The 25546-nt window shown below is 55.3% G+C and overlaps 1 protein-coding gene across 10 annotated transcripts in view; it reads left to right on the forward strand.

Moving 5' to 3' along the window:
- Positions 1-25236, forward strand: part of LOC144948922 (neuroligin-3-like) — a 32005-nt gene extending 6769 nt beyond the window's left edge. For 3 of the 10 annotated variants that reach the window (XM_078878642.1, XM_078878646.1, XM_078878645.1), the window contains exons 2-10: positions 2610-3575; positions 13104-13163; positions 17737-17886; positions 20023-20208; positions 20518-20645; positions 21392-21688; positions 22204-22574; positions 22791-22947; positions 23655-25236. In XM_078878642.1, the coding sequence (XP_078734768.1) occupies positions 3161-3575; positions 13104-13163; positions 17737-17886; positions 20023-20208; positions 20518-20645; positions 21392-21688; positions 22204-22574; positions 22791-22947; positions 23655-24539 (2649 nt within the window). In that variant the 5' untranslated portion in view covers positions 2610-3160 and the 3' untranslated portion in view covers positions 24540-25236. Of the gene's footprint in view, positions 1-69; positions 268-305; positions 487-2609; positions 3576-13103; positions 13184-17707; positions 17887-20022; positions 20209-20517; positions 20646-21391; positions 21689-22203; positions 22575-22790; positions 22948-23654 lie in introns of those variants that run through there. The other 7 variants (XM_078878644.1, XM_078878643.1, XM_078878647.1 and 4 more) reach the window with 7 other exon arrangements.
- Positions 25237-25546: the final 310 nt, after the last annotated feature.

The following is a 25546-nucleotide window of genomic DNA, read 5'->3' on the forward strand; positions in this document are numbered from 1 at the left end:
CCCGCTGTGACGCGCGGATCGGAATCGCAGAACGCGGCCGACAAAGAAAATGGAGCGAATAGATGCAAAGTGCGACAAGGGGAGCGCGCGGGGGTGGCAGTGACGGAGGAGGCGCAACGCTCGGGACACGCCGTCGGTTCGGGGACGAACGCAAATTCAGAGTCGATGTCGTCGTCGTCACATCGACTGCCAATGCAACAATGGGAGACGCTGCACGTGCGTCAGCTACACCGTGTGCGGCCGTCAAAAGGAAGGGCAATACAGCGGGTGACGTTTCGGGCATTGGCCCTTCTTCTTCACAGGGTTTGATAAACGTGGCGAGTGTTTACTTGGTGTGTGTGTGTGCTCGTGCACTCCACTGCCAATAGAGCAGCAGCAGCAGCGTCGCCAAATGGATTTGTTGGTCAGTTTCACCCGGACCGAACTTCTCCCGGCAACTCTCGCTCACAACTCCCTGCGTGTTGGTCACCGTCAGTTTTGATTTGCGTGAGTTTGAGTCACTCGCAGACTGAAACACAGCGCTTACTTGCACCGGTACCGAACTTCCCATATTACACTACGTTTGACGCGTGTGTGTTACGTGTTTATATATAAACATCGTTTGTTCGCACACTCAGACTCGGTGAGTCAGAGCACCCGATACGCTGCGGCTGCGTACACCATTTAAAAAATATATAAAACTATCCTTTTGCACGTCCAAGGGACGGGCGTATTGCAGTAAAACTGAAACTTGCAAGCGAAAATGGGAGCGCGACGTGATATATTCATTGCATCAATTCGTGTGCAATTTGTAAGGGCGCGGTGACACAGACTTCTTTCATTTAAAGGTGATAATCCCTTGTTCATCACGACGTCCTTTTTACTTCGATGTCTCAACAGCGTGACGGAGATCACGTGACGTGAGGGTTCTGCCTTTGGCGTGAGGGTTGTGAGTTGACGCCGAGGAGGGGGGAGGAGGCGCCTCGCCTCGCCCCCCCCATGTGGAGTGACGTCACCCGCTAATTATTATTAATGGAGGGGGGGGGGTGTCCATTTGGAGGACGTCACCTGGTCATGGTTATTAATGAGGGGGGCTGCTCGATGTGGAGTGACGTCGCGAGTATTCTTTGGTTCTTTCGGTAAAGTCTCGTAGAAAAAAATTAAGTGAAAAAATAAATAATAATAAAAACGCTAATGTAGACTGTAGCCTGGTTCTTAACCTCGGTGAGCGTACTGGCAGGGGAGTGGGGGGGTCTCCATGCGGTGTGATGTCACCCGCTCATGATTATTAATGAGGGGGGGGTCCATGTGGAGGACGTAACCTGTTCATGATTATTAATGAGGGGGGCTGGTCGACGTGGAGTGACGTCACGCACGGGACACACAGACAATCTTGGCTCATCATAGTAGTGAACATAAATATATAGGGGAAAGATGGTGAAGGCTACAATGCATTGCCGGAAGAGGGGTGAGGGGTCAGATAGTGCTGTTCTATAAATTAAATGCAAACATTAATGTGCGTAGCCACAATAAAATAAAAATCGAGATTAATAACAAAATAAGGCATACAAGCTGTAAAGTGCTGGTCTCCGAGTAAGAGACTTTACGTTTGTGAGCGTTAAACACCTCGATTGTTAGTTGTTGCGATATGCCTTTCGGACCCTTGCCGTACTTGTGTTCTCCGCAATATTGACGTTTCTGTTTTGTTATTGCTGCTGCTGGCAGGCTCGTGCAACACCGTGGATCTTGCCATCATCATCATCATGGGACCTCCTTTGCCAGTACCAAAATATACTAATAGGGTTTTTCCCCTTTTTTGGCGTCATCTGGTCGAACACCATATGAGACTAGGCTCTAAAGAAAGCTGTCTCTGGTGTGGACCAATCAGTTTCAAAGACAATGCATAAATTATCAAAGTTGTGTTTTTTGTTTGCATTTGACTGCAAGTATTGTGGTTAATGTAAGCATGATTCCTTGCAAAAGGTGTCAGTTTTGTTGCCAGAAAAAAGGGGACAAACCCTTAGTATCATCATCATCATCGTCACCATCATCCGTGCAACAAATAAATAAAAACAATCAAGTGGAGTGCAAGCCAAGGGTGAACGGGGAACACGACCCAGAGGATATTCTCCGTGCGCAGTGCTCGGCGGATCGTTACGTCGCAGCACCGTGAGAGACGGCGAGACGGCTTTGGCGGTGGGGCGGTGGGGGGGGAGATCTTTATCCAACAGTGGATAGAACATCTCGAGGAGCTCGGAGAGCCCCTCTTGCGATGTGGTTCACGCAAAATCCCCGGGATGTCGTTGCGTTGATGGGCGGCCCTTCTTCACGTGGGTGTCTCGGTGCGTCAAGTTGAGCCGTGCGGGGTCAGACGGCTCAGTGGTTCAGAGGTCAGAGCGCTGATTCAACCGCGTTCTCAGGCTCGCACTATTGATGGCTCTCAGCCGCGGTCACCGATGACTCGGTGTGGAGGGGCGACGTGGTGGGGGGGGGGAGTTAGCTTCCTGCCCTTGGTGTGGACAACTCCCGGATGGACAGCTTACCCCCTTGGCAAAGCCATCCTTGGGTCATGGTCAGGGATCGCGAGGTTTCGGGCTGAGCGTGTGTGCCATGCGCGTCTGCCCCGCCAGGAGCCCAGGAGCTGCGAGGAGTTGTCAGGAGGTGTCATCTGCCACCGGATTCCACCGAGAGCCACCAGGACTTGCTAGGAGCTACCGGAGACCATCGGGAGTTACCTTGACCTCGCAGGCTCCAACAGGAACGACGGGAGGTCACCGCGAGTCGCCGTCCAGCAACGACCAGGGGCCACCGGGTGCTGACCCAGATGTCGCGATGTGAAGACGAGACGTGAGCCTGCGATGTGGAGGGGCAGACGCTGAGCTCGAGACGACACGGAGAGGAGAAACGCTCGTCGCGCGAGGTTGCAGGGTCGACGCGAGAACGCGAGCGGCAGGCTCTGAAGCGACCAGCGGGTGAGACTTGGCGTGGCGAGATGTGACGAGGATTCGAAATCGTCGACACGTCTCCAGTACCTCACGGGAACTACCGGGGGTCCCCCCACCCCCCTTGGAGTTACCCAGAAGCGGGAGCCGACCAGCGGCACGCCGAAGCGGCGCCAGTGCCGCGAGCAGCACCGACCCCCGCCCCGCGCGCGGGGGTGGGGGGCGGGCGGGCGCCCGCGATGGCGCGCATGGGCGCCGCCCCGCTCGCGGCCTGCCTCGCCTGCCTGGCCGCATCGTCGGCGCTGGCCGACACGCTGCACCCGGTGGTGACCACCAACTACGGCAAGCTGCGCGGCGTCAAGGTATCACTCAACAACGAGATCCTGGGGCCCGTGCAGCAGTTCCTCGGCGTGCCCTACGCGGCCCCGCCGGTGGGGGAGCGCAGATTCCTGCCGCCGGAGCCGCCGGCGTCGTACGGGCACGTGCGCAACGCCACGGCGTTCGCGCCCGTGTGCCCGCAGAACGTGCAGGGCGTGCTGCTCGAGGTCATGCTGCCCGTGTGGTTCACGGCCAACATCGAGGTGGTGGCCGCCTACGTGCAGGAGCAGAGCGAGGACTGCCTCTACCTCAACATCTACTTGCCCACCGAGGACGGTGAGTGTTGGGCGGCGGGCGGCGTCGACGGCCGACTGGCCGGACTCGGTCCGGGCTGTCAACCAGCCTCTGTCCTGGCTTTTTACTGAAATGTCTCCTGGCTCTAGATTTGACGTTTTCGTGACTGCAAGGATCCATACTCTTTGGTTTTTTCGGTAAAGTCACGTGAGTTAAAAAAGAAAACAAGTACATTTAATCACGACGTTTCGGAGGCAACACAAGCTTCCGTCTTCAGGTGGAACCGTCACAGCACGATTGCTGTATCAAGTGAAGAGAGCTCTAAGACACACGACCTCATATACTGGTTAAGGGGAGGTGGGAGGAGTAATTTTGCTGTGACGGTTCCACCTGAAGACGGAAGCTTGTGTTGCCTCCGAAACGTCGTGATTTCATTTATTTGTTTTCTTTTTTAACCTACGTGACTTTACTGAAAAAACCAAAGCGTATGTGTGCTGGCTGTCAACCAGACTTTGACCTGGCTTTCAATCAGACCGTGTTCCGGCCTTTCAATCCGACCGTGTTCTAACGTTAATTTGGACTGTGTCCTGCCTTCCAATTGGACAGTGTTCTAATTTTAAATCGGACTGTGCTCTGACTTTCACCCAGACTTTTCCCTGCCTTTTGACTGGATTTTGTCCTGGCTTTCAATCAGACCTTGTCCTGGTTTTCAATCAGACTTTGTCCTGACTTTTGACTCCAGAGCATGGGACCTCCCTTGCCAGTATCAACATATCGGAATAGGTGTTACCCTTACTGGCAATAAAAGAGGTGTTAAGATGTTAAAACACCAAACAGAAAGGGTCAAATCTATTTTAATATTTTCATACTGGCAAGGGGAAGTCCCATGATGGAGCTGCTCACAACAAGCTCTGATGGTGCATTGTCTTTGTGCTGTTTGCCTTTTGGCATCCTCTGGTCTAACACTGTTGAGACGAGGCTCTAGGCTCTAAAGAAAGCTGTCTCTGGTGTGGAGCAATACGTTTCAAAGACAATGCAGCATCATAAACTACCAGAGCGTGTTTTTTTGGTTGCATGTTCACCACAAGTATTTGTGGTTAATGTAGACATGATTCCTTGCAAAAGGTTTCTGTTTGGTGTTTTAACATCTTAACACCTATTCTTGGTTCTTTCGGTAAAGTCACGTAGAAGGGAAATAATAAATATATATTTTTTAATATTTGTATTATTTTATTATTTTCCTTCTACGTGACTTTACCGAAAGAACCAATAATATTAATCCCTGCAGTCACGAAAGCTTTAAATCAAAATCTTAACACCTGTTTTATTTCCAGAACGGGTACAACCTATTCTTATATCTACTGTTCCAGCTTTGACCAAACAATGTCCCAGCTTTCTTCCAGACTATCCTGACCTTTGAACTTCCTCCAGAGCAGTCATCTCAAATCTGTCTGGACCTGCAGGGCAATCAACCCTCTCAACACATTTTCGCGGAAACACCGTGCACCCATAACATATTTTTTTAAATTAAAAACTCCCGTAAAAACTTTAATCAAAAGTCATGAAAAGCAACCACAACTTGTTTTCCATTGATTCGCATTACAGGAATCATATTTTAGACTTATATAAGTCACTCGTAAATAATGGATGTCGGAGCGCCATAATGAGATGCTGCATGAAAATAATCTGGCGTCTTGTGAACACAATCGTAGCTATTGGAGCGGTTCCAAGGCGCGCAGGTCGGGAGATGCTGCCGGACGGCAAAAGCGGGGACTCACAACGGCAACAGTCGTCGTCGTCGTCATCATATCTTCTCACGGCCGCTATCCCCACGGCGCTGTGGGGTCGAGTCGAGCCCTCCCCCCCCCCTCCCCCAGTCACCATCCACTCCCCCTGCCTGTCGGAAGCATTGCTCCCCCCCCCCCTCTCCGCCCCTGCCTGCCACGTTACCCCCCGTATTGTTACCCCAGCCACTGTCATGCCTCTGTCGTAGGGTTTCATTTCTCATGGAATATTTTTCCTGTTGTTCCTCAAACCCATCAACTTCTCCAGGATTCAACTACCCTCACCGACAATCGGGGCAATTGTGGAGAGGGCCAGGGGGGGGGGGGCAGGGGGGGGGAAATATTTTCTGGAGCTCAGCTCGGGACAGCTCCAGCAAAAATTAAGCCCTGGGTAATACGGTGTGTGATGGTGTGACGGTTGCCGTCTTCGATGCCATAGCATGGAGGTTGTGGGCAAGGTCTCTCTGTTCGTGGCGATGTTGGTGAGTGAGCCAGCGGACGACTGCTGCGGGGAGTAAGCGTCCCTTGGGGGATATCTGAAATCCTGCCCGCGAATGTTGACCCATGAAGAAAACAAACATCTCTTAAGTAGATCAATAGCTGGATGATGATGATGATGGAGATAATGTCAGGCAATTTAATGACGTCTGGGGTGGGGGGGAAGCTTACAGACCGCAACTTAATTTCACGCGGCCCGTGCCCACACGCTTCCAAACGGGCCCTCGCCCAACCGATATCCATCCATCGCCGCTGAAACATCTTAGCCGTGCTAACACTGCCATTAGGGTGTCCCCTAAGCAAAACAGCAATCCGCGCCCGGAGACCCTTTTCGTTCCATTATGGGCACCGATATGAATGCAAGGATTAATTATCTATATTCATCGGGCACTGGAGGGAAATCTTTTCGACATTCGAAACGCTAGTGGCGCGGCGGCGTTTGCGGAGTTACCGCCGCGCTCGGTAGCTTCTGTCACCGCGGGGTGGGGTGGGGGGGGGGGGCCCTTCACCACGTCGGGGTCGGCACGTGCGGAGTGGTCCGCGTGATGGCTGGATGACAGCAGGGTGCGTGTCTCAAGGTGGGTTGCTCGTTCACCAAAGATATTGGAAAGTCCCATTCGGGCCTTGCTAAAGAAAAGGTTCCACAACCCTGGCTCTTACTATTATTATTACTACAACTACTACGCTTGTTTGCCCAGGAAAGCTTCACTGGGTCTCAAGGCGAGTTTTCAGGATGCTCATGCCAAAGCTTTTCGCAGTAGGGGGCACGATGCTGCTGATGCTGTGTGTGATCTTAATTGAGTGATTTGCAGGTAATTTTTCAGCATTGGGATTATTGTTGTTGTCGTTGTGGTTATTTACCCAGGAGACCCTCACTGAGTCTCAACAATGTTTTAGACCAATAACCGGTTACGTTGTGTGTGAGTGTAGGGGAGCGGGGGGGGGGTGTGAGCTGTTAGAGGAAACCGGAGAATCCGGATAAACTCCACGCAGTGCAGGGGGAGAGAATCGGAACTCCAAACAGAGAAGCTCTCGAGTTGAGCACGGGTGTCGCCACTGCGTCGCCACCCTGCCTTGCGCCCGGATGTTGAGCGTCCAGGATTTTTGGCACTTTGCCGGAGTGCGACAAGAACGCAACAAGCAACGCACAATGAGTCATCGTCAAGATCAAATGCCCCAGTGGTGGAACCAACATCAACGCACCTATGCGTGCATCTCCTCCGTGAATTGGAGATTAAAGACACAAGCCACAGGAGTGTGACTGGCGATGCAACCCAGATTATGAATCCTAAACTAATCCCATAGAGATACAATAAAGACACAAGCCACAGTCGTGTGATTGTGGCCATGCACCCAAACCACAGACCATCAAGTAAACCACTCAAGTCTGCGCTCCTTCAACGAAGGATGAGGAACAGCTGAACGACGCGAACGCTCTCTCTCTCACTCCTGAGGCCCTCTCAGCAGCAGCAGCAGCAGACCTCAACATTGACATCTTAGCGCCTGTATACCTTGCTGCCATACGCAACAATCTAACATCATCCACTTGGGCCCGTGATCGATCCACTGGCACGGTCCTACAGCGTAATGACCCACCGAGCCAGGCCAATTCCATCCGCTCCATCTCCGTGGCGGGCGCCCTCTCGCCGTTGTTCCGTTGGCTGCTACTCCTCCGTTAGTAATAGGTTTTTACCCTTTCAACTGGTACAAAAACTGACACCTTTATACAAGGCATCATGTTTGCAATAACCACAACACAAGCAGTCAAAATGCAAACAAAAAGAAACAACTCTGGTAATAATAATGATATGCACTGTCCTTGAAGTTGATTGGTCCACACCCGAGAGAGCTTTTCTTAGAGCCTAGTCTCACGTGGTGTTGGACCAGATGACACCAAAAGGCGTACAACTCATAAACAGTGCACTATCAGAGTATTGAGAGCTCGGGGTAAGCATTTACACTATGAGACCTCCTTTGCCAGTAGCAAGATATAGTAATAGCTTTTTTTTTAGTTGTACGCCTTTTGGCGTCATCTGGTCCCACACCAATGGAGACTAGGCTCTAAGAAAAGCTGTCTCGGGTGTGGACCAATCAACTTCAAGGAGAGTGCATATCATTATCAGAGTTGTTTCTTTTTGTTTGCATTTTGACTGCTTGTGTTGTGGTTATTGCAAACATGATGCCTTGTATAAAGGTGTCAGTTTTTGTACCAGTTGAAAGGGTGAAAACCTATTACTATATTTTGCCACTGGTAAAGGAGATGTCTCATGGTGTAAATCCTCCGTTAGTGTCAACCGTGCCGGCCATCGTCTCTTCTCGCGACGACGCACGCATGAGTGCTGAACTTTTTTCGCGCCGTACGTAGCCAACTGTGACAGTGGGAGGTGCGAGTGGGTGGCCAACACAGCGCCCAGGCCGTCTTTCTCTCCCCAATGTTTACACGACCGCACCGGGCACTCATTTGAGGCCGAGTAGACCTAGGGGAGGTCCAGGACGGGCTCGGATAATCGTCCCCACCCGGCCCCTGCCCGAGCTCTGCGTACAAACTTCGGTGGTTGCAGTGAATGCCGCCGTCTCTTAGCTCGCGGTGTCCTGCGAGTCACGTGTCCCCATCGTTCCGTGTCTGGGTGGAATTCCCAGCATGCACCCCTCCATTCTTCTTTGCACTCCTTTTTGTTCCAATTTGCTTTGACAATGCCCACGTTTCCCCATCCGTGCTTCGCAAATCATGCCGCGATGTTCCATCAATCATAACCTCACCGCCCCCCCCCACTGCCGCCCATCCTCCCTTCCCCCCCACCCCCCCACACCACCATCATCATTCACCACGTCCTTCCCAGAAATTGGCGCCAAGCCAATCCCAGGCGTCATCGTCTTTGGCCGGCGGTTGTGCCAAACCAAAGCCCCGCAACCCCTTTTCCCTGGTGCGGAGCTGTGGGTGGTTGGCACGGGCACCGGCACAAGGAATGATGTGGGACCTCTCTTCCCTGTTCCATTTCAACCCCCCCCCCCCCCGGGCCCTTCCAGCCAATGGGCGCCGGTGCAGTTGCACCGTCTGCACACTCGGTAGCTCCACCACTCGGTCCTGTCGTGGGGTGCCAGTCTAGTGGCCGTCTGCTTGCCTAGAGGGTTCTAAGTTAGTGTGCAGGTCCTCTACTCCATGGGTGCTTAGTCAATATATCTCATGTTCGTATATGGCTCCGGTGCTAGTGTGTGGGGTCTCTTTGTAAGGGCAGTATATACGGGTCTCTGTGTAAGTCATTGGCTCTTATAAGTCAGTCTGTGGGTCTCTTTTTGAGTCTACGGGTCTCTGTGTGAATCTACGTCTCTATGTAAACCTGTGGGTCTCAGTGGTGTCGTGTGCTCGACGATGGGCCCTGGAGCAAGGGATGAATGAATGTGCCCTTTGCCTGCACAATTTCTCCTCCATTCGTAGCCTGGCGCTTGTGCCTCTCCCGCCCGTGGCGCCCTCCGGCCCGTGGGTCCAGGCGCAGTTGCACCGCCTTCACACTCCCATTAGCTGCACCACTTGATTTTCGAGCTGATGTTTGGTTCACCGCTGTTATCATCATCCTCATTATTACGTCACGAATCCGCCCCTCCCCACCTTGAGCCACTTGGGTCTCTCTCGGCCTTTTGCTTGGTTCTCTTACACACCAGGTGCCCCGGGGATCGGAGAGACGTACAAAAACAAAAACTAAACAAAATATTGGCGAGGTCGACCCCGCGCGTCGCTCCGATAACCAGGAAAAAATTATCTCGGCCAACGAGGCGATTTGCGCCGGAGCGGCTTGCGCGCCGCGAAGCCCCGGGCCACTTGGGTTTAGTTCCAAGCCACGGCAAACATCGGAGACGAGTTATTTTCGTAAACGTCTGTGACCCACCCCCTGTCGCGCCAACGGCAACGACGTCGCCCGGCGCCGCGTGGCACCCACCTCTTGGTGTGGAGTGACGTCATAGGCGTTTGACGCATCTTCCCGTGACGTCACACTTTAGGGGGTCTGAAGCAAAAGCAAAAAAAGATGGAATCGTCCGAAAAAATGTTCCGAGCTTCGTCGAAATGTTTGTACATATCTGGAACACTTCCCCCCCAGGGGCACACCGGCGTGAGTCGACCGGTAGGTCGCGTCCGGCGGGGTAAAGTGTGGGCACTCCACCGCCTTGAACAACGGGCGCATTATCGCGGAAGCGTGTTCCCCGCGGGCTCGCGGCCACGCACGTCCTCGCGACGTAGTTCACACGCTTCTGCCCGCCAGTCGTATTTTTAGCTGCCGGGGACAATCCTGGGCCCCAGCGCAATTAACAGCCCGAGCCGCCCCCGACTCATGCGTACGGACCGCTGCCGCCCTCCAACTTGTGGCATCACGTGGTCCGTGCAGGAGGGAGGCCAATTACAGTGAAGCTGCTGCCACGAGACCCCCCCCCCCCGCCAATTTATCTGCCCCCCCCCCCAGTAAGAATTGAACGATCCAACACCACCCAGCACCCCAACATCTCCTCCAAACTCTTCGATTAATTCGACAAATTCCCACGATTCAGGGAAACGAATCAATTTTTAAATCCTTTATATTAAGTTCACTTGCTTGCGCGCTTACGACCGTGCAAATCTTTCGGTCGTTTTTTAACCCACTTTTCGTGATCCAATCGAGCTGACATTTTGCACACAGACTCGTTGTGCGTGACAATTTATTTTCGTGAAAAATGTTTTCCTAAATTTTCCACTTTTTAGGAAAAACATTTTCTCATATTTAATTTAAAATACCAATGTGATAAAAATGAAACTCTTACTCAAGAAAAACAGAAATGAATAATAAAATCAAACCGATGCCACGCATATAAAGGATTTATAGTGAAAAACTTTGTTTTTACGGCTTAATTTTTATATGTTCGTCTCTACGACGTTGTTCGAAACCCACTTGCAGCTGAACTAGATTGAAAAATAACGACGGCGTATATAATTAGCACGCATCGGTAATCATTTGGCATTATTAATATCCATTATTGCGCTTGTTAAGCTGGCAAAGATTCACTGGGTGTCAAGACTCTCTTCCTGCCAAGTTAGAGTCAGTCGGGGGAGATGCTTCTGCTGCTGTGCACGATCCCAGTTAAGTAATTTGCAGGGAATTTATCAGCCTCGGGTTGTTTTGGCCAGTACCAGTTGCATCCTGTGTGTGTGTGTGTTTAGCTGTAACACCAGAGAGCCCAGAGTATACCCACGCAGAACAAGGCGAGAGAGAAAGAGAGAGCGTACAAACTCCACAGAGAACGATGCCCGAGTCAAGAATCGAACCCAGGGCCCCTCTTGCCGCGAGGCGTTGGTGTCACCGCTGCGCTGCCACCCGCATCTTCTTCTTAGATTTGCTGTTGCACACGAGTCTCTGTGATCGAGGAGGGAAGACTTGTCGCGGAGGTCACAGATTTGAACGAAGTCCGTGAAACCTGAAAAGAGTTGCTTTATAAATGCGCGTGATTAAATGCACGTCTTTAGTTTTCATTTCAAAACGCCGAACGTCGTGGGCTGAAAACACAATTCTGTGTTTTTCAGCGTATGATTAAAGGCTTCACGAGTGATACAGGGGCAGGGATTATCGGCATAAGGCACTACCACTAGTGCCAGCTGCATAATAATAATAATAATCCTACCATGTATTCCTATAATCCTATACACACCAACCACAACCGCACACGCCACCGCAGCATCATGAGGATCATATAAAGGCAGTGAGATGGATGTGACGTGTCAACATTATTTCTCACAAAAGCTCGAATTAAGCACTGGGTGTTGGGGGTGGGGGTAACTGCGGGATCCGGGCAGTGCAGGGCCCACGATCAATGCCCAATTACCCCTCCGTGCCTGCCCTCCAGGCCATGATGATGAACGCCGTTGCATTCAGCCCAGGGATTAATTTCTCACCGAATCGTTTCCGAGTCGCCGGAAGACTGGAGCAGGCACGTGACCAGCAATGACAGTCATCGCGATGGGGTATTCTGGATGTGGGTGCGTCTGTCAAGGAAATATTTTCAGGCTGCCTCACCCAGACGCGGCTGGAATGAATCCTCGCTGGCAAGCAGCGGTGGGGGCTACTGCTGCCCACTGCACTCAAATCACGAGTGCATTTGGTATTTTCGCCCGGGGCCGTTCTCTCGGGTACACGGCGAATCGGGGTGGCCGCCCCGGGCCCCACGATTTGGGGGGCCCCCCATACTCCCGGTTTAGTTTCAAAGCCTCGGGGAGTGGGGGGGGGGCACACGGTGGGTGAGATGCCCTGGGCCCTCAACCCCAAAGAGGGACCTGTTCACGATACTCCAATCGCAGCGAGGCGAAGGGCGGGGGGGGGGCGCTGCGGTATTTCGCCGTCTGCTGTGGTTTGGCAAAAGGGGAGGGGGGGGGGCGGATGTTGCCGAGTAATTTCTGGGAACCCATTTTTTTGTTTACAAGTTCGGCAAAAGTTGGGAAGCGCGACGCCAGGGCACGCGCGCGATCCGAACAACATCGCCGGGGATCTTGGACGTCGTCCGCCGCGAAGCAGACGGCGCGTGCCGACGGTTAGCGCGCCGGGCAGTATTGACCAGGGTGGCCGCGGCAGATGTAAACCCCGGCGGACCTCTGCACCCGTCGAAATGACCAATTCCTTTTTTTGATGGTTGCCTCTCTTTTTTAATCTTTGCAAACGTAACTTTTTTTCTTCCTCTGCAGATCCTGCGGGAGGACACGTTTGGGTATTTTTCTAACATTCCGGAGCGGTTTCTTGGTGGTGGTGGTGGATTTTTTCGTCTTTCTTTCGGGGTGGTGGGGGGGGGGAAGAGCAAACGTGTTTCTACCGATTCTCTCTTTTTTTTTTGACACCCACTAATCAACATTATAACACTAAACATGTCAGGCGCTGTGAGGTCGATGATCTGTTCGCTGACACAATTTGGCTGAAGTCCACCGCTGAGAATTAAAAAAATTGACGAAACCTCGGCTGCCGTTATGCGGTGGGAAGGTCGGGAAAGTGCCACGCTCCCTCTTCCTACCGCGTACGTGTGGACCCCAATCTCGGAGGTGGCTCTGTGATATCCACTTCTGTGTGCTGCCCGTTGCTGAAACACCGAAGGAGCCGGCGCGCGCCGCACACTTTTTTGCGAGCGTCCCGAGCGGATTTCCCTTCATCGCCTCGCGACTGGATACACATTGGAACAAAAAGAAAAAGAGAATCTTTTTTTTGGGGGGAATTTTGAACGCACTTTTCCCCCCCCTCCTCCTCCTCCTCCTGTCTTGTCTCCACCCCCCGCTCCATGCCCGCAGGAAGTGCCGCTAGGAAGCGAGCTGATGGCTCGGCCGCTAGTACCGGCGAGGAACAGCAAGGTACTTCTCTCCTCTTTTTTGTGAGCTCGCCACTTTTTTAATTTGAACTTTTTGTTCTCTCCCTTTCCCCCACGTGGGGGGGGGGGGGGAGGGGGGCCCTTTCACCGCTTCACCGCCGGCAGCCGCCCCCCCCCCCTCCCGGAACTCGCGGAGGTGGGAGGCCCCCCCCCCCCCCCCCCCCCTGGGTTGGGGAAGGAGCGACGGATGGTTTTGACGCGAGCGAAACATCGATGGTCGCCTGGGTTTCGCAGAACGCCGACGAGAGGTCCGCGTGATTTGGCGCCCAGCGTGGGTCTCGCGCCGGGAGAGTCCCGCTGGTGATGTCGTTTGGGGTTGATCCCCATCGTTTCACTCTGTGGCTTGCGAGTTGGAAACGCATGTCGGTTGATAAGAGGGTCCTCCTCTTGGTTGATGTTCCGAGTGTCCTATTGGTTGATGTACAGTGTCTTATTGATTGATGTACAGTGTCATTTTTCGTTGATGTACTGAGTGTCCTATTGGTTGATGCTGTAGGTATCCTGTTGGTTGATGTACTGAGTGTCCTATTTGTTGATGCTGTAGGTATCCTGTTGGTTGATGTACTGAGTGTCCTATTAGTTTATGCTGTAGGTATCCTGTTGGTTGATGTACTGAGTGTCCTATTGATTGATGTACTGAGTGTCCTATTAGTTTGTGCTGTAGGTATCCTGTTGGTTGATGTACTGAGTGTCCTATTGATTGATGTACTGAGTGTCCTATTAGTTTATGCTGTAGGTATCCTGTTGGTTGATGTACTGCGTGTCCTATTGGTTGATGTACTGAGTGTCCTATTGGTTGATGCTGTAGGTATCCTGTTGGTTGATGTACTGAGTGTCCTATTGATTGATGTACTGAGTGTCCTATTAGTTTATGCTGTAGGTATCCTGTTGGTTGATGTAATGAGTGTCCTATTGATTGATGTACTGAGTGTCCTATTAGTTTATGCTGTAGGTATCCTGTTGGTTGATGTAATGAGTGTCCTATTGGTTGATGCTGTAGGTATCCTGTTGGTTGATGTACTGTGTGTCCTATTGGTTGATGTACTGAGTGTCCTATTGGTTGATGCTGTAGGTATCCTGTTGGTTGATGTAATGAGTGTCCTATTGATTGATGTACTGAGTGTCCTATTAGTTTATGCTGTAGGTATCCTGTTGGTTGATGTACTGAGTGTCCTATTGGTTGATGCTGTAGGTATCCTGTTGGTTGATGTACTGAGTGTCCTATTGGTTGATGCTGTAGGTATCCTATTGGTTGATGTACTGAGTGTCCTATTGGTTGATGCTGTAGGTATCCTGTTGGTTGATGTACTGTGTGTCCTATTGGTTGATGTAATGAGTGTCCTATTGGTTGATGCTGTAGGTATCCTGTTGGTTGATGTACTGTGTGTCCTATTGGTTGATGTACTGAGTGTCCTATTGGTTGATGCTGTAGGTATCCTGTTGGTTGATGTACTGTGTGTCCTATTGGTTGATGCTGTAGGTATCCTGTTGGTTGATGTACTGTGTGTCCTATTGGTTGATGTACTGAGTGTCCTATTGGTTGATGCTGTAGGTATCCTGTTGGTTGATGTACTGTGTGTCCTATTGGTTGATGTACTGAGTGTCCTATTGGTTGATGCTGTAGGTATCCTGTTGGTTGATGTACTGAGTGTCCTATTGGTTGATGCTGTAGGTATCCTGTTGGTTGATGTACTGTGTGTCCTATTGGTTGATGCTGTAGGTATCCTGTTGGTTGATGTACTGAGTGTCCTATTGGTTGATGCTGTAGGTATCCTGTTGGTTGATGTACTGTGTGTCCTATTGGTTGATGCTGTAGGTATCCTGTTGGTTGATGTACTGAGTGTCCTATTGGTTGATGCTGTAGGTATCCTGTTGGTTGATGTACTGTGTGTCCTATTTGTTGATGTACTGAGTGTCCTATTGGTTGATGCTGTAGGTATCCTGTTGGTTGATGTACTGTGTGTCCTATTGGTTGATGTACTGAGTGTCCTATTGGTTGATGCTGTAGGTATCCTGTTGGTTGATGTACTGTGTGTCCTATTTGTTGATGTACTGAGTGTCCTATTGGTTGATGCTGTAGGTATCCTGTTGGTTGATGTACTGTGTGTCCTATTGGTTGATGTACTGAGTGTCCTATTGGTTAATGCTGTAGGTATCCTGTTGGTTGATGTACTGAGTGTCCTATTGGTTGATGCTGTAGGTATCCTGTTGGTTGATGTACTGTGTGTCCTATTGGTTGATGCTGTAGGTATCCTGTTGGTTGATGTACTGAGTGTCCTATTGGTTGATGCTGTAGGTATCCTGTTGGTTGATGTACTGTGTGTCCTATTTGTTGATGTACTGAGTGTCCTATTGGTTGATGCTGTAGGTATCCTGTTGGTTGATGTACTGTGTGTCCTATTGGTTGATGTACTGAGTGTCCTATTGGTTGATGCTGTAGGTATCCTGTTGGTTGATGTACTGAGTGTCCTATTGGTTGATGCTGTAGGTATCCTGTTGGTTGATGTACTGAGTGTCCTATTGGTTGATGCTGTAGGTATCCTGTTGGTTGATGTACTGAGTGTCCTATTGGTTGATGCTGTAGGTATCCTGTTGGTTGATGTACTGAGTGTCCTATTGGTTGATGCTGTAGGTATCCTGTTGGTTGATGTACTGAGTGTCCTATTGGTTGATGCTGTAGGTATCCTGTTTATTAATGTACCGAGCGTCCTCCACGCACTCTCCTGCCTCTTCCCTCCTGATTCTGCCGCAGCTCCACCCACGTTCCCTCCCGTCTGTTGGGGGAGAAGTGGCAGATTGCTCAGTGAGAGGTCGCTCACTTTTCCTTTGCTCCCCCCCCACCCCCCAGCCATCCGTGCTGTCTGCTCCCCGTCCCGGTTAAAGTCCAAGCCGACTACCTTCCTCCGCTGCCTATGGCCGACTCCCTGCTTCCCTCCCTCTCTGTCTCTATAAATAAACAATCCCACGCCTCCGTTTCTCTCTCTCCCCGTGCGGTCATCAGGGGGCACAGACACCGTGGGCGCCGTGGGTGTCCGCACACCCCCGGCGTATTTAGACAACGCTACCCCCCCCCTCCCCCACAACGTTTAGAACAAAACTCGGGGCACCTTTGACCATTTGTCCGCTCAACAAGGCGGCGACGCAAACGGCGTCCCCGCTGGCGACGGAAGCGTTGAGATCCACGGAGCGTCCGGCTCCGTGCCTCGTTGCTGGCCACGCAGTTCGCGCCCCCGGTGACCTGAGTCGGTGCCGGAGAACTCCTCTTATCCCTCATGGAGTAGGGGGGGGGTGCGGGGTGCAAAGCGGATTCCCGTCTGTAACCCACTCGGTGACCACCGGGACCCGTTCGCGAGTCGGGGCTCCACCACCGCCGCTTCCGCAGCGCCGTCCGTGCCCCCCCCCCCCCCCCCGGTAGGCCGTGGCCATGCACGTGGCCCCGCGGGCGAGGGTTGTCCAGGCAGCGAGGGTTGGTGGGTTTCGCGCGCGTCGATGAGGAAGCGGTACCCTGGCTCTCGCTGGGAGAAGGCGGCGCGGCAACAAACGTGGACTCCACCTGCTTGTGGGATCGAGTGCTTTACCCTTGCACGCGTGGGTTTTGCTCAGCTCGCTCCGGTGTTTTTCCCCGCGCGTAAACACTCAATAATTGGCCGATAACACCTTCATATATAAAGGACTGCAGAGCTTGGGCAATTGTTGGTGGCGCCGGATCCTGACCGCGTGGGTGCTGCTGCCTTCCCGCTCATCTGTGGTTCCTCCTCTGCCTCTCTACGAGAGCGAGGATCGTGTGGCCTGGTACAAGTTTAAATTACTATTATGGTGGTAGCAGATATTGAGCGATAACCTTTATCACGTTCATAATAAAGGTTTTTGGGTTAGATCGCATAGATATAAATGTGCTGTAACCCACCACCACCCGACACAGCCAACCAGTACGGTTTGTCACGTCAACAAAACGTAGCAATTAGTTACTACTTCAGCCCACCAGTGTGTTGGAGAGTAAATCCACAACATTTACAATTTAAGTTCAACGTTTCGCTGGTAATTACATCCAGCATCATCGAGAGATGTGTGGGGTGGTGGTGGGTTTCGACACGGGCTAGTAGCGCTATCATGCTTAGCGTTATTCACAAAGACAAAGATCCCCTGTATAGCCTTTAACAGGCTGTTCGGGCAAGTGCTGTTAGCGAACAGCACTTATGAAGGCCGGCATGGGGAATGGGTTTACAACACCATGCTCGGCCACGTTTGTCTTCCCAGTGCCAATGTTTTCAGACGGCACCAGAGACCAGTTTAATGCTGAGTCGATCTTGGGGAGTCCCAAGACCAGTTCAACTATTCGCCACTATTATTGGTCGTGTTATTGGTCATTTACCGTGGCGTGTCCCGCGTGTACCGTGTCCCGCATGTACCGTGGCGTGTCCCGCGTGTCATGTACCGTGGCGTGTGTCATGTGCTGTGGCGTGTCCCGCGTGTACCGTGGCGTGTCGCGTGTAATGCGTGGCGTGGTGTGCGGTGTATACCGTGCAGTGCATGGCGCGTTGCGTGTGCTCCCGCAGACATCCGTGACAGCGGCCCGCGCCCCGTCATGGTCTACATCCACGGCGGCTCTTACATGGAGGGCACGGGCAACATGTTCGATGGCAGTGTCCTCGCCAGCTATGGCAACGTCATCGTGGTCACCATCAACTACCGCCTCGGCGTGCTGGGTGAGACGCGGCGCGGCGTTTCCACTGCCGTCCCAGAGCCGTGCCGGAGCCGTGCCGGACGGGTTCCGGTGCCGGCACTGCTCGATTTTTCTTCGTCCCAGATTCTTTGTTGCAAGAAGAATCTTGTAAAGAATCTGGGACGAGGAACGGAGGAGGCGCGGCGCGCCCTCCAGGTTGTCATCCCGTGCCACTCTGCTCCATCTGACCTCCGCCCCCTCCGTTTTCGAAGCGTAGCCTCCATTTAGTGTTGTTTTGGTGGGAGTGTGTTTATTGTTGTTGTCAATTTTATTCCCCGTGCTTGCGTCCCTCCATCGGCTTCGTGCCTTGCGATGAGGAATCGATGAAGAAATCTCGCAGGGATTCGCGTGCGGAGCGGCGACGGTCGCTCCCGCGCGGGACACTCCGCCCACGCGGCCCGCAATGCGATGGGGTCAACGGGGTCAACGGGGTCAACGGCGTCCATCGCCGAGGTCACCTTGGGGGCCACGTGACTGGGGAGGGGGGGGTCACCCGAGCAATGGTCCATGCCCTGCCCTGCGGTTCTCGTCATAACAACAGCACCAACAACAATGGGCCCCCCCCATGTTAAAATCGAGGAGAGTCTGCAGACTTGTTCCAGAGGGTCCTGCGACACGGAGATTCGGAGGTGTGGATCTAGAAACGTCCCAAGAGGGGGGGCGGGGGGGGGGCGGTCGATACGGAAATGTCAAGATTTTTAATTAGGCCCTGTATTAATAATAAATAAACATTTAGTGTATTTTATCTGGTAAATATCAATCAATAGTTTGGGGTATCTGGGGTGGGGGGTGAGGGAGCCGAGGGATGGGTGGGGGAGGGGTGGGGGCAATCGCCCCCATTGGATAACTGTCCAATATAAATTAACGAGTGTCTGGCGCTCACGAACGCATCGGGATGAGGCAGTGTACCTGGACAAAACCATTGCCTGCGAGGCCGGGGTAAGGGTGGGGGGGTAAGCGCCCAAAGTTCCACACAGATGCGTTCAAGAATCCACCGTTGTCTCCGCGTCAGCCCTATCCTACTCAGCGCCTGCTCCCGGCCAGGGCAGCGTCCCGTTGCAGGCGGTTAGCCCGGGCTCCGATGCCTGCTCGGCTTTGGAGAGGTGTTGGGAGCGGGGGCGCGATGGTGGTGGGGGGTGGGGGGGGAGGGTGGGAGGTGGGGGGCTGGTCACGGTGGGCGGGCGCGAGCGCCGGGCACATCTGGCCGTCGCCGCGCCATGCCGCTCGATCGCCGTAGATTACATTAGCATAGAGCGGGGCGGGCGGGCGGGCGGGCTGGGGGGAGAGTGGGCGAGGGGGTGAGCGCGAGGAGAGTGATTTATGGTGGGTCGCCACCACCCCCCCCTCCTCCAACGATCGCACCGCCCCCGCCGTGCGCTCCTCGCAAGGCACCGAGGGTGACCGCGGGAACAGCCGGGGGGGCTCGCCGCTCGGCCACCATTGTCCACCGCTCTCGATGTCTCTCGGCCGCAGTGGCCACCGTCATCTTCCAGCACGAAGATTGTCTCTCAAATGCATTGATTCACCTTCGTTGTCCATCACTCTCAAGTCTCTCGGCCGCATTGTCCACCACTGGCATTGCTTGTTGTGTACATTGTCCATCGTCTGCATTGTCCACCGTTCCCTTTGTTTCTTATTGACATCGCCGCGTCATCCACGTTAAGAACCTCGCGCACTCGGACCCTGGCACGCTCAACGCTAAACCGCGTCACCAGACACAGCGGGCAACTGCACAGGTAGAACGCGCGCCGTCCCTGGACACCCTCGCAAACGAGATGTGCCGTCTCGAGGGGATCAACCGCGTGAGATGTTGAAATGAATAAATAATTCCCACGAGAAGAATGATCTCCGGTTTTCGACGGAGGCCGCCCTCCGCCTACGCCGCGGCGTCTCGCAGCGCCGTGCACGCGGCAAGCGGCTTGCATCATCGCATCCCCAGCGGCACGAGGTGACTCGGCACCAGGCCTAGGGCACCCCCAGCGGCAGCTGTCCCTGTACGCAAACAGCCAGAGCCACGGGCACGCGGCGCACAGCGCCCCGGTGCGACCAACGCCGCCGCGGCCGTCATCGCCGCCCGTCCGTCCGTCCCGTCCGTCTCCCCCCCCCTCCCCCCGCCCAGGGTTCCTGAGCACGCACGATCAGTCGGCGCGCGGGAACTTCGGCCTCCTCGACCAGATCCAGGCCCTGCGCTGGATCAGCGACAACATCGCCGGCTTCGGCGGGGACCCCCAGCGCGTCACCGTGTTCGGCTCCGGCGCCGGCGCCTCCTGCGTCAACCTGCTCACGCTGTCCCACCACTCGGAAGGTGAAAGGGGGGAGGGGAGGGGGGGTAGGGGGGAGCGGGTCTCCTCCGGCGGAGCCGACCCCCTTCGCCGTCCCAGCAACCCAGGGCGGCCGCCCTGCACAATACCGCGACGGGCATCGACCGTTGCCACCTCCGAACTCGACTTTATTTGCGAACAATTCCAGACATCGTTGATGTCGCCTGGACGTGAATGACGATGTGTTGTCCATGCGTGCGCCTTCCCGCTCCCTCCCTCCTGGCTCCTATCTCTCTCTCTCTCCTCCCTCTATCCTCCGTCTCCTGGCCCTCTCTCGCTACGGCGTGGAGCAGGGCTCTTCCAGAGAGCGATCACGCAGAGCGGGACAGCGCTGTCCAGCTGGGCCATCAACTACGACCCCAGCAAGTACGCGCACACGCTGGCGACGCGCGTGGGCTGCGGCGCGCCGCTCAACACGCAGGTAGCGTGACGCGGCACACACCCACAGAGACAAAGGTCCTTCCCCCACCCCACCCCGAATAGCCTCGACATCATAATAGAGGTGTTTGGGTTAGGTCGCGTTAAGTATAAATGTTGTGTCGAGACCCTCCACCACCCGACACGGCCAATCGGCAAGGGATTTGTCATGTCAACAAAACGCCCGATGATGCTGGATGCGATTGCCAGCGAAATGTCGTACTCAAGATTGTAGATGAGAATAGGTTTTCCCCTTTTTTCTGGCAACAAAGTAGGTGTTAAGATGTTAGACCATAGTACACCTGCTACGTGTTAAACTTCCTTTTGGCGTCCTCTGGTCTAACACCCCGCAAGCAGTTACGGGACCGGTTCAGTCATTTGTCACTGCTGTTGACCGAAAGTGCGAATCGAACTCGGGCTGCCAACTTCAGCAGCACAATCTGCTAACCGCTGCTGACACTGCGTGCGTGGGCGCGTGCGTGCGTGGGCGCGTGCGTGCCTCCGAGTGCCACCGCTCACGGCCCAAACGTCACTTTGGCACTCTGCGCGTGCACGTTCAGCATGATGACGATGACGGACAGCGCCTGCCCCAACAGCCCGTGTAGGCCACCTGGGGGGAAGCCTTCGCCTTTGCCTGCAGGCGCCGGAGAGAGGGTGGAGCGCGCAATAACGACCGCGGGCACTTGGCCCCGACAGCCCGTCGCGGTGGCGGCGGGAGACCATCTGCCTCTCTGCCTTCTTCTGGCGCAGGACATGGTGGAGTGCTTGCGCTCGAGGTCGGCGCGCGAGCTCGTGGAGCAGGACGTGCAGCCGGCGCGCTACCACATCGCCTTCGGGCCCGTCATCGACGGCGACGTCATCCCGGACGACCCGCAGATCCTCATGGAGCAGGGCGAGTTCCTCAACTACGACGTGATGATGGGCATCAACCAGGGCGAGGGCTTCAAGTTCGTGGAGAACATGGTGGACGGCGAGGACGGCGTCACGAGCAGCGACTTCGACTTTGCAGTCTCCAACTTCGTGGACAACCTCTACGGCTACCCGGAGGTGAGGGGCACGGGGGGGGGTGAAGGACGTGGGCATGGTTTGAGTGAACACAACCACTGTAGCGTGATGATTCCACAGCTGTGCAAGCCTCTCAAATCCCCCGAACTCCCACCGCCTGTCTGCCGGGCAGCACCAATGAGCTTGCCAATAGGAACACCGGGGCCTAAGGGTTAAGGGTTTAGGGCCCTTTTTGCCCGCAACACCACACATGAAGTATACTCTTAGTTTTTTCGGTGAAGTCACGTAAAAAAAAGAAATTAAAATTAATAAAAATAAAATAATAAAAATCACGACGTTTCGGAGGCAACACAAGTCTCCGAAACGTCGTCATTTTTATGATTTTATTTTTATTAATTTTAATTTCCTTTTTTTTACCTACGTGACTTTACCGAAAAAAAACTAAGAGTATGAATCCTTGCAGTCACGAAAGCTTCAAATCTAGAACACACATGAAGTATTTGTTTTCATTTTACCTTGTAAATCGTCGTCACCGCCGCCGCCGCCGTCGCTACCAGCAGGGCAAGGACGAGCTTCGCGAGACCATCAAGTTCATGTACACCGACTGGGCGGACCGCGACAACGCCGAGACGCGCCGCAAGACGCTGCTGGCCCTCTTCACGGACCACCAGTGGGTGGCTCCCGCCGTCGCCACGGCCGACCTGCACGCGCAGTACGGCTCGCCCACCTACGTCTACGCCTTCTACCACCACTGCCAGAGCGAGATGAAGCCCGCATGGGCCGACGCGGCGCACGGCGACGAGATCCCGTACGTGTTCGGCGTGCCCATGGTGGGCCCCACGGAGCTCTTCCCCTGCAACTTCTCCAAGAACGACGTCATGCTGAGCGCCGTCGTCATGACCTACTGGAGCAACTTCGCCAAGACCGGGTGAGCAAAGCTGCGGCCCGTGTGTTTGTGTGCGTGTGCGTGTATCCGGCGGTCATCTCGGACGGTCAACCCGTGGCACCCTGGGGCCGTCACGTGACCGTCCTGCCAACGGAGCCTTCGACGCTTCACACGGCCTCGAAGCGCGCCCGTCCCGGCACGGAATTAAACCTCGCGTTGTTGCCTCCCGTCGTGTCCCTCCCGTCGTGTCCCGCGCAGAGACCCGAATTCTCCAGTGCCGCAGGACACCAAGTTCATCCACACGAAGCCCAACCGTTTCGAGGAGGTGGCCTGGTCGAAGTACAATCCCAAGGACCAGCACTACCTGCACATCGGTCTCAAGCCGCGCGTGCGCGAGCACTACCGCGCCAACAAGGTGGGTACCGTCGTAGTGGTAGTACCCATAACCCGGGGCACTACCACGCCAACAAGGTGGGCACCATCGTAGTAGTAGTAGTGGTAACCCCAGGGCACTACCACGCCAACAAGGTGGGTACCGTCGTAGTGGTAGTAGCACCGGTAACCCTGGGGCACTACCACGCCAACAAGGTGGGTACCATCGTAGTAGTAGCACCGGTAACCCGGGGCACTACCGAACCATCGTAGTGGTAGTATCCCCAGCTTGCTGGCGCGCCACTAGGGACGCGTGCGTTACTCCGGCCGAAGAGTTCCGTTCAGCAAACGTTGCCGGTGTGTGCGCGAGCGCGAGGGCTTGGTTACCGGCGGTCACGCGCTTGCCCCTCGTCGTTGCGGAGGTTCGCGGTTCGGGTTCGGCAGGCTGCCCTGGTTAATAACGCGGTGGGGGGGGGGGGGAGGCTGCGGTGTCGTCCCTAGAAAATCTCCGCGCCGTAAAGATTCCGTGACTTTACTCAAGAAAGGAGTAGGAAAGAGTAGGCCAATGTGTGCCAGCGTCACCATTAGCCAGATTTTTACTGACCTCATTGCCACCGTTGGGAGGAGTGGCGGCGCTGCGGTTTTTTCGCACCGCACGGCGCCGCGCGGCGACATCCGCCCCCCAGCGTCCCCGTTCACCTCCCCACCCCCCTCTCTCTCTCTCGCTCAATCTGCGCCCGCCGTCCGCAGGTGGCGTTCTGGCTGGAGCTGGTGCCGCACCTGCACAGCCTGCACGACATCAACCCGTACCTGTCCACCACGACGCGCGTGCCGTCGCTCGACCACGGCGGCGGCTACCCCACCATGCGGCCCAACAAGTGGGTGACGCCGACCAACCGGCCGGGCCTGGGCAGCTCCCCGCCCTTCGCGTCCCGGAACCCCCCGGACAACGACCGCAAGACGTTTGGCGTCGGCGGCGGCCCCAACCCGGCGCTGCTGGAGAGCCAGCGCGACTACAGCACGGAGCTGAGCGTCACCATCGCGGTGGGCGCCTCGCTGCTCTTCCTCAACGTGCTCGCCTTCGCCGCGCTCTACTACCGCAAGGACAAGCGCTACGTCGTCAACTCGCACCGCCGCCACCGCAGCCCCCAGCACGGCGGCCTCGGCGGCGCCGCCAACGACCTGTCGCTGCGCCACCCGCCGCCCGAGGAGGAGATCATGTCCCTGCAGCTCAAGCACGGCGGCGGCCGCGACGGCGAACCCCCGCCGGGCTCCGGCGCGCCCGGCGGCTGCTACGGCGGGCCCGGCCCCGGCGGCGGCGGCGGCGGCGGCGGCGGCTTCCCGCCCGACTACACGCTGGCGCTGCGGCGCTCGCCGGACGACGTTCCGCTCATGACGCCGAGCACCATCGCGATGATCCCCAACTCGCTCGCGCCCGGCGTGGCCCACCTCCACCAGCAGCAGCAGCAGCAGCTCCACCACGGCCTGCACCTCTCGCAGGCGCAGCCGCTTCACGCCTTCGGCGCGTTCGGGCAGCCGGGCACGGGCATGGGCCCGCCGTCCGCCGGGGGGGTCGGCGCCGCGGGGATTAACAGCGCCACCCTCCCGCACTCGCGCTCGACCACCCGGGTGTAGCGCGCGTCGACGGTGCAAGGGAGGCGGCGGGGGGGAAAGGGGATGGGGGGGGGAGGGCGGAACGCGCGGAGAAACGCGCCGACGCGTTTGCCCGGACGGACTCAAGCGGGGTGTTTCCCCGTCCGACCGTTGGGAGAGTAACAATAATCGCCTCGCCGGAGATTTCCACGCGGCTGGTTGGAGGCGGCCGCGCACGCCGGTCTCGTAGGGCCGCGCGCCCGTCGCCGCCCGAGTTGGACCTGCGGGGAGACGGGAGGGGATCGGACGGTCGGCGGTGTTCTCCCGCGCGAGAACGGGACGGTGCCGCTCGACGGCGAGATCGACCACCGGCGACGGAGCTGGTGCCGCGGCGCTGCCGTAAAGCCGAGCGACGACTCGGGGGACGCTCGGCCGAGCGCCGAAGTAGAAGACGGCGCGCCGTTCCCTGGGCTGCGGCTAAAAAAATCGACGGCGCCGTGGAATGGAACTCCCCGGTGCATAGTGCGTTGGTCGCCGTCTGGGAGGCGTCGAGCGGCCGCCACTTCGTGTTGTCCGAGTCGAGATCGAGTTCGGGGGAGGCGGAGGGGAATATTCACGGCGACGAGCCACGGCCACAGGAACGGTGCGGAAGGCTCGCGGAGAGCCGGAGAGCCGAGGTCATGACCTCGCGTCTCAACAGGGCCCCCCCCCCCCTCTCCGCTGCCCCCCCCCCACCCCCCTCCAGTTCACGCCGTGAAACGTGCCCGTGCGTTGCGCGCGTGCGCCCTGCGGCAACACGGCGCGACGCGTCTGCTGCTATGGGTGATGTGTGTTTTTGTGTATTTGTTTTATATACAGTATATATATAGCATAACGGTAATAATGTTATGTAAATTGGTAATTACCCGTACATTTGGAAAGCGACTAACATAGTGAGTAACGGAGTTACAGAAATGGCAGATGTCACGGGCGAGCGCGCGTCGGGGGCTTGGCAGCCGTGGGGCTGAGCGACGCTCCGTGGAGGTGGAGTGGAACTGAGTGACGCTCCG

The sequence above is a fragment of the Lampetra fluviatilis genome, chromosome 51, assembly GCF_964198595.1.
Source record: "Lampetra fluviatilis chromosome 51, kcLamFluv1.1, whole genome shotgun sequence".
NCBI lineage: Eukaryota > Metazoa > Chordata > Hyperoartia > Petromyzontiformes > Petromyzontidae > Lampetra > Lampetra fluviatilis.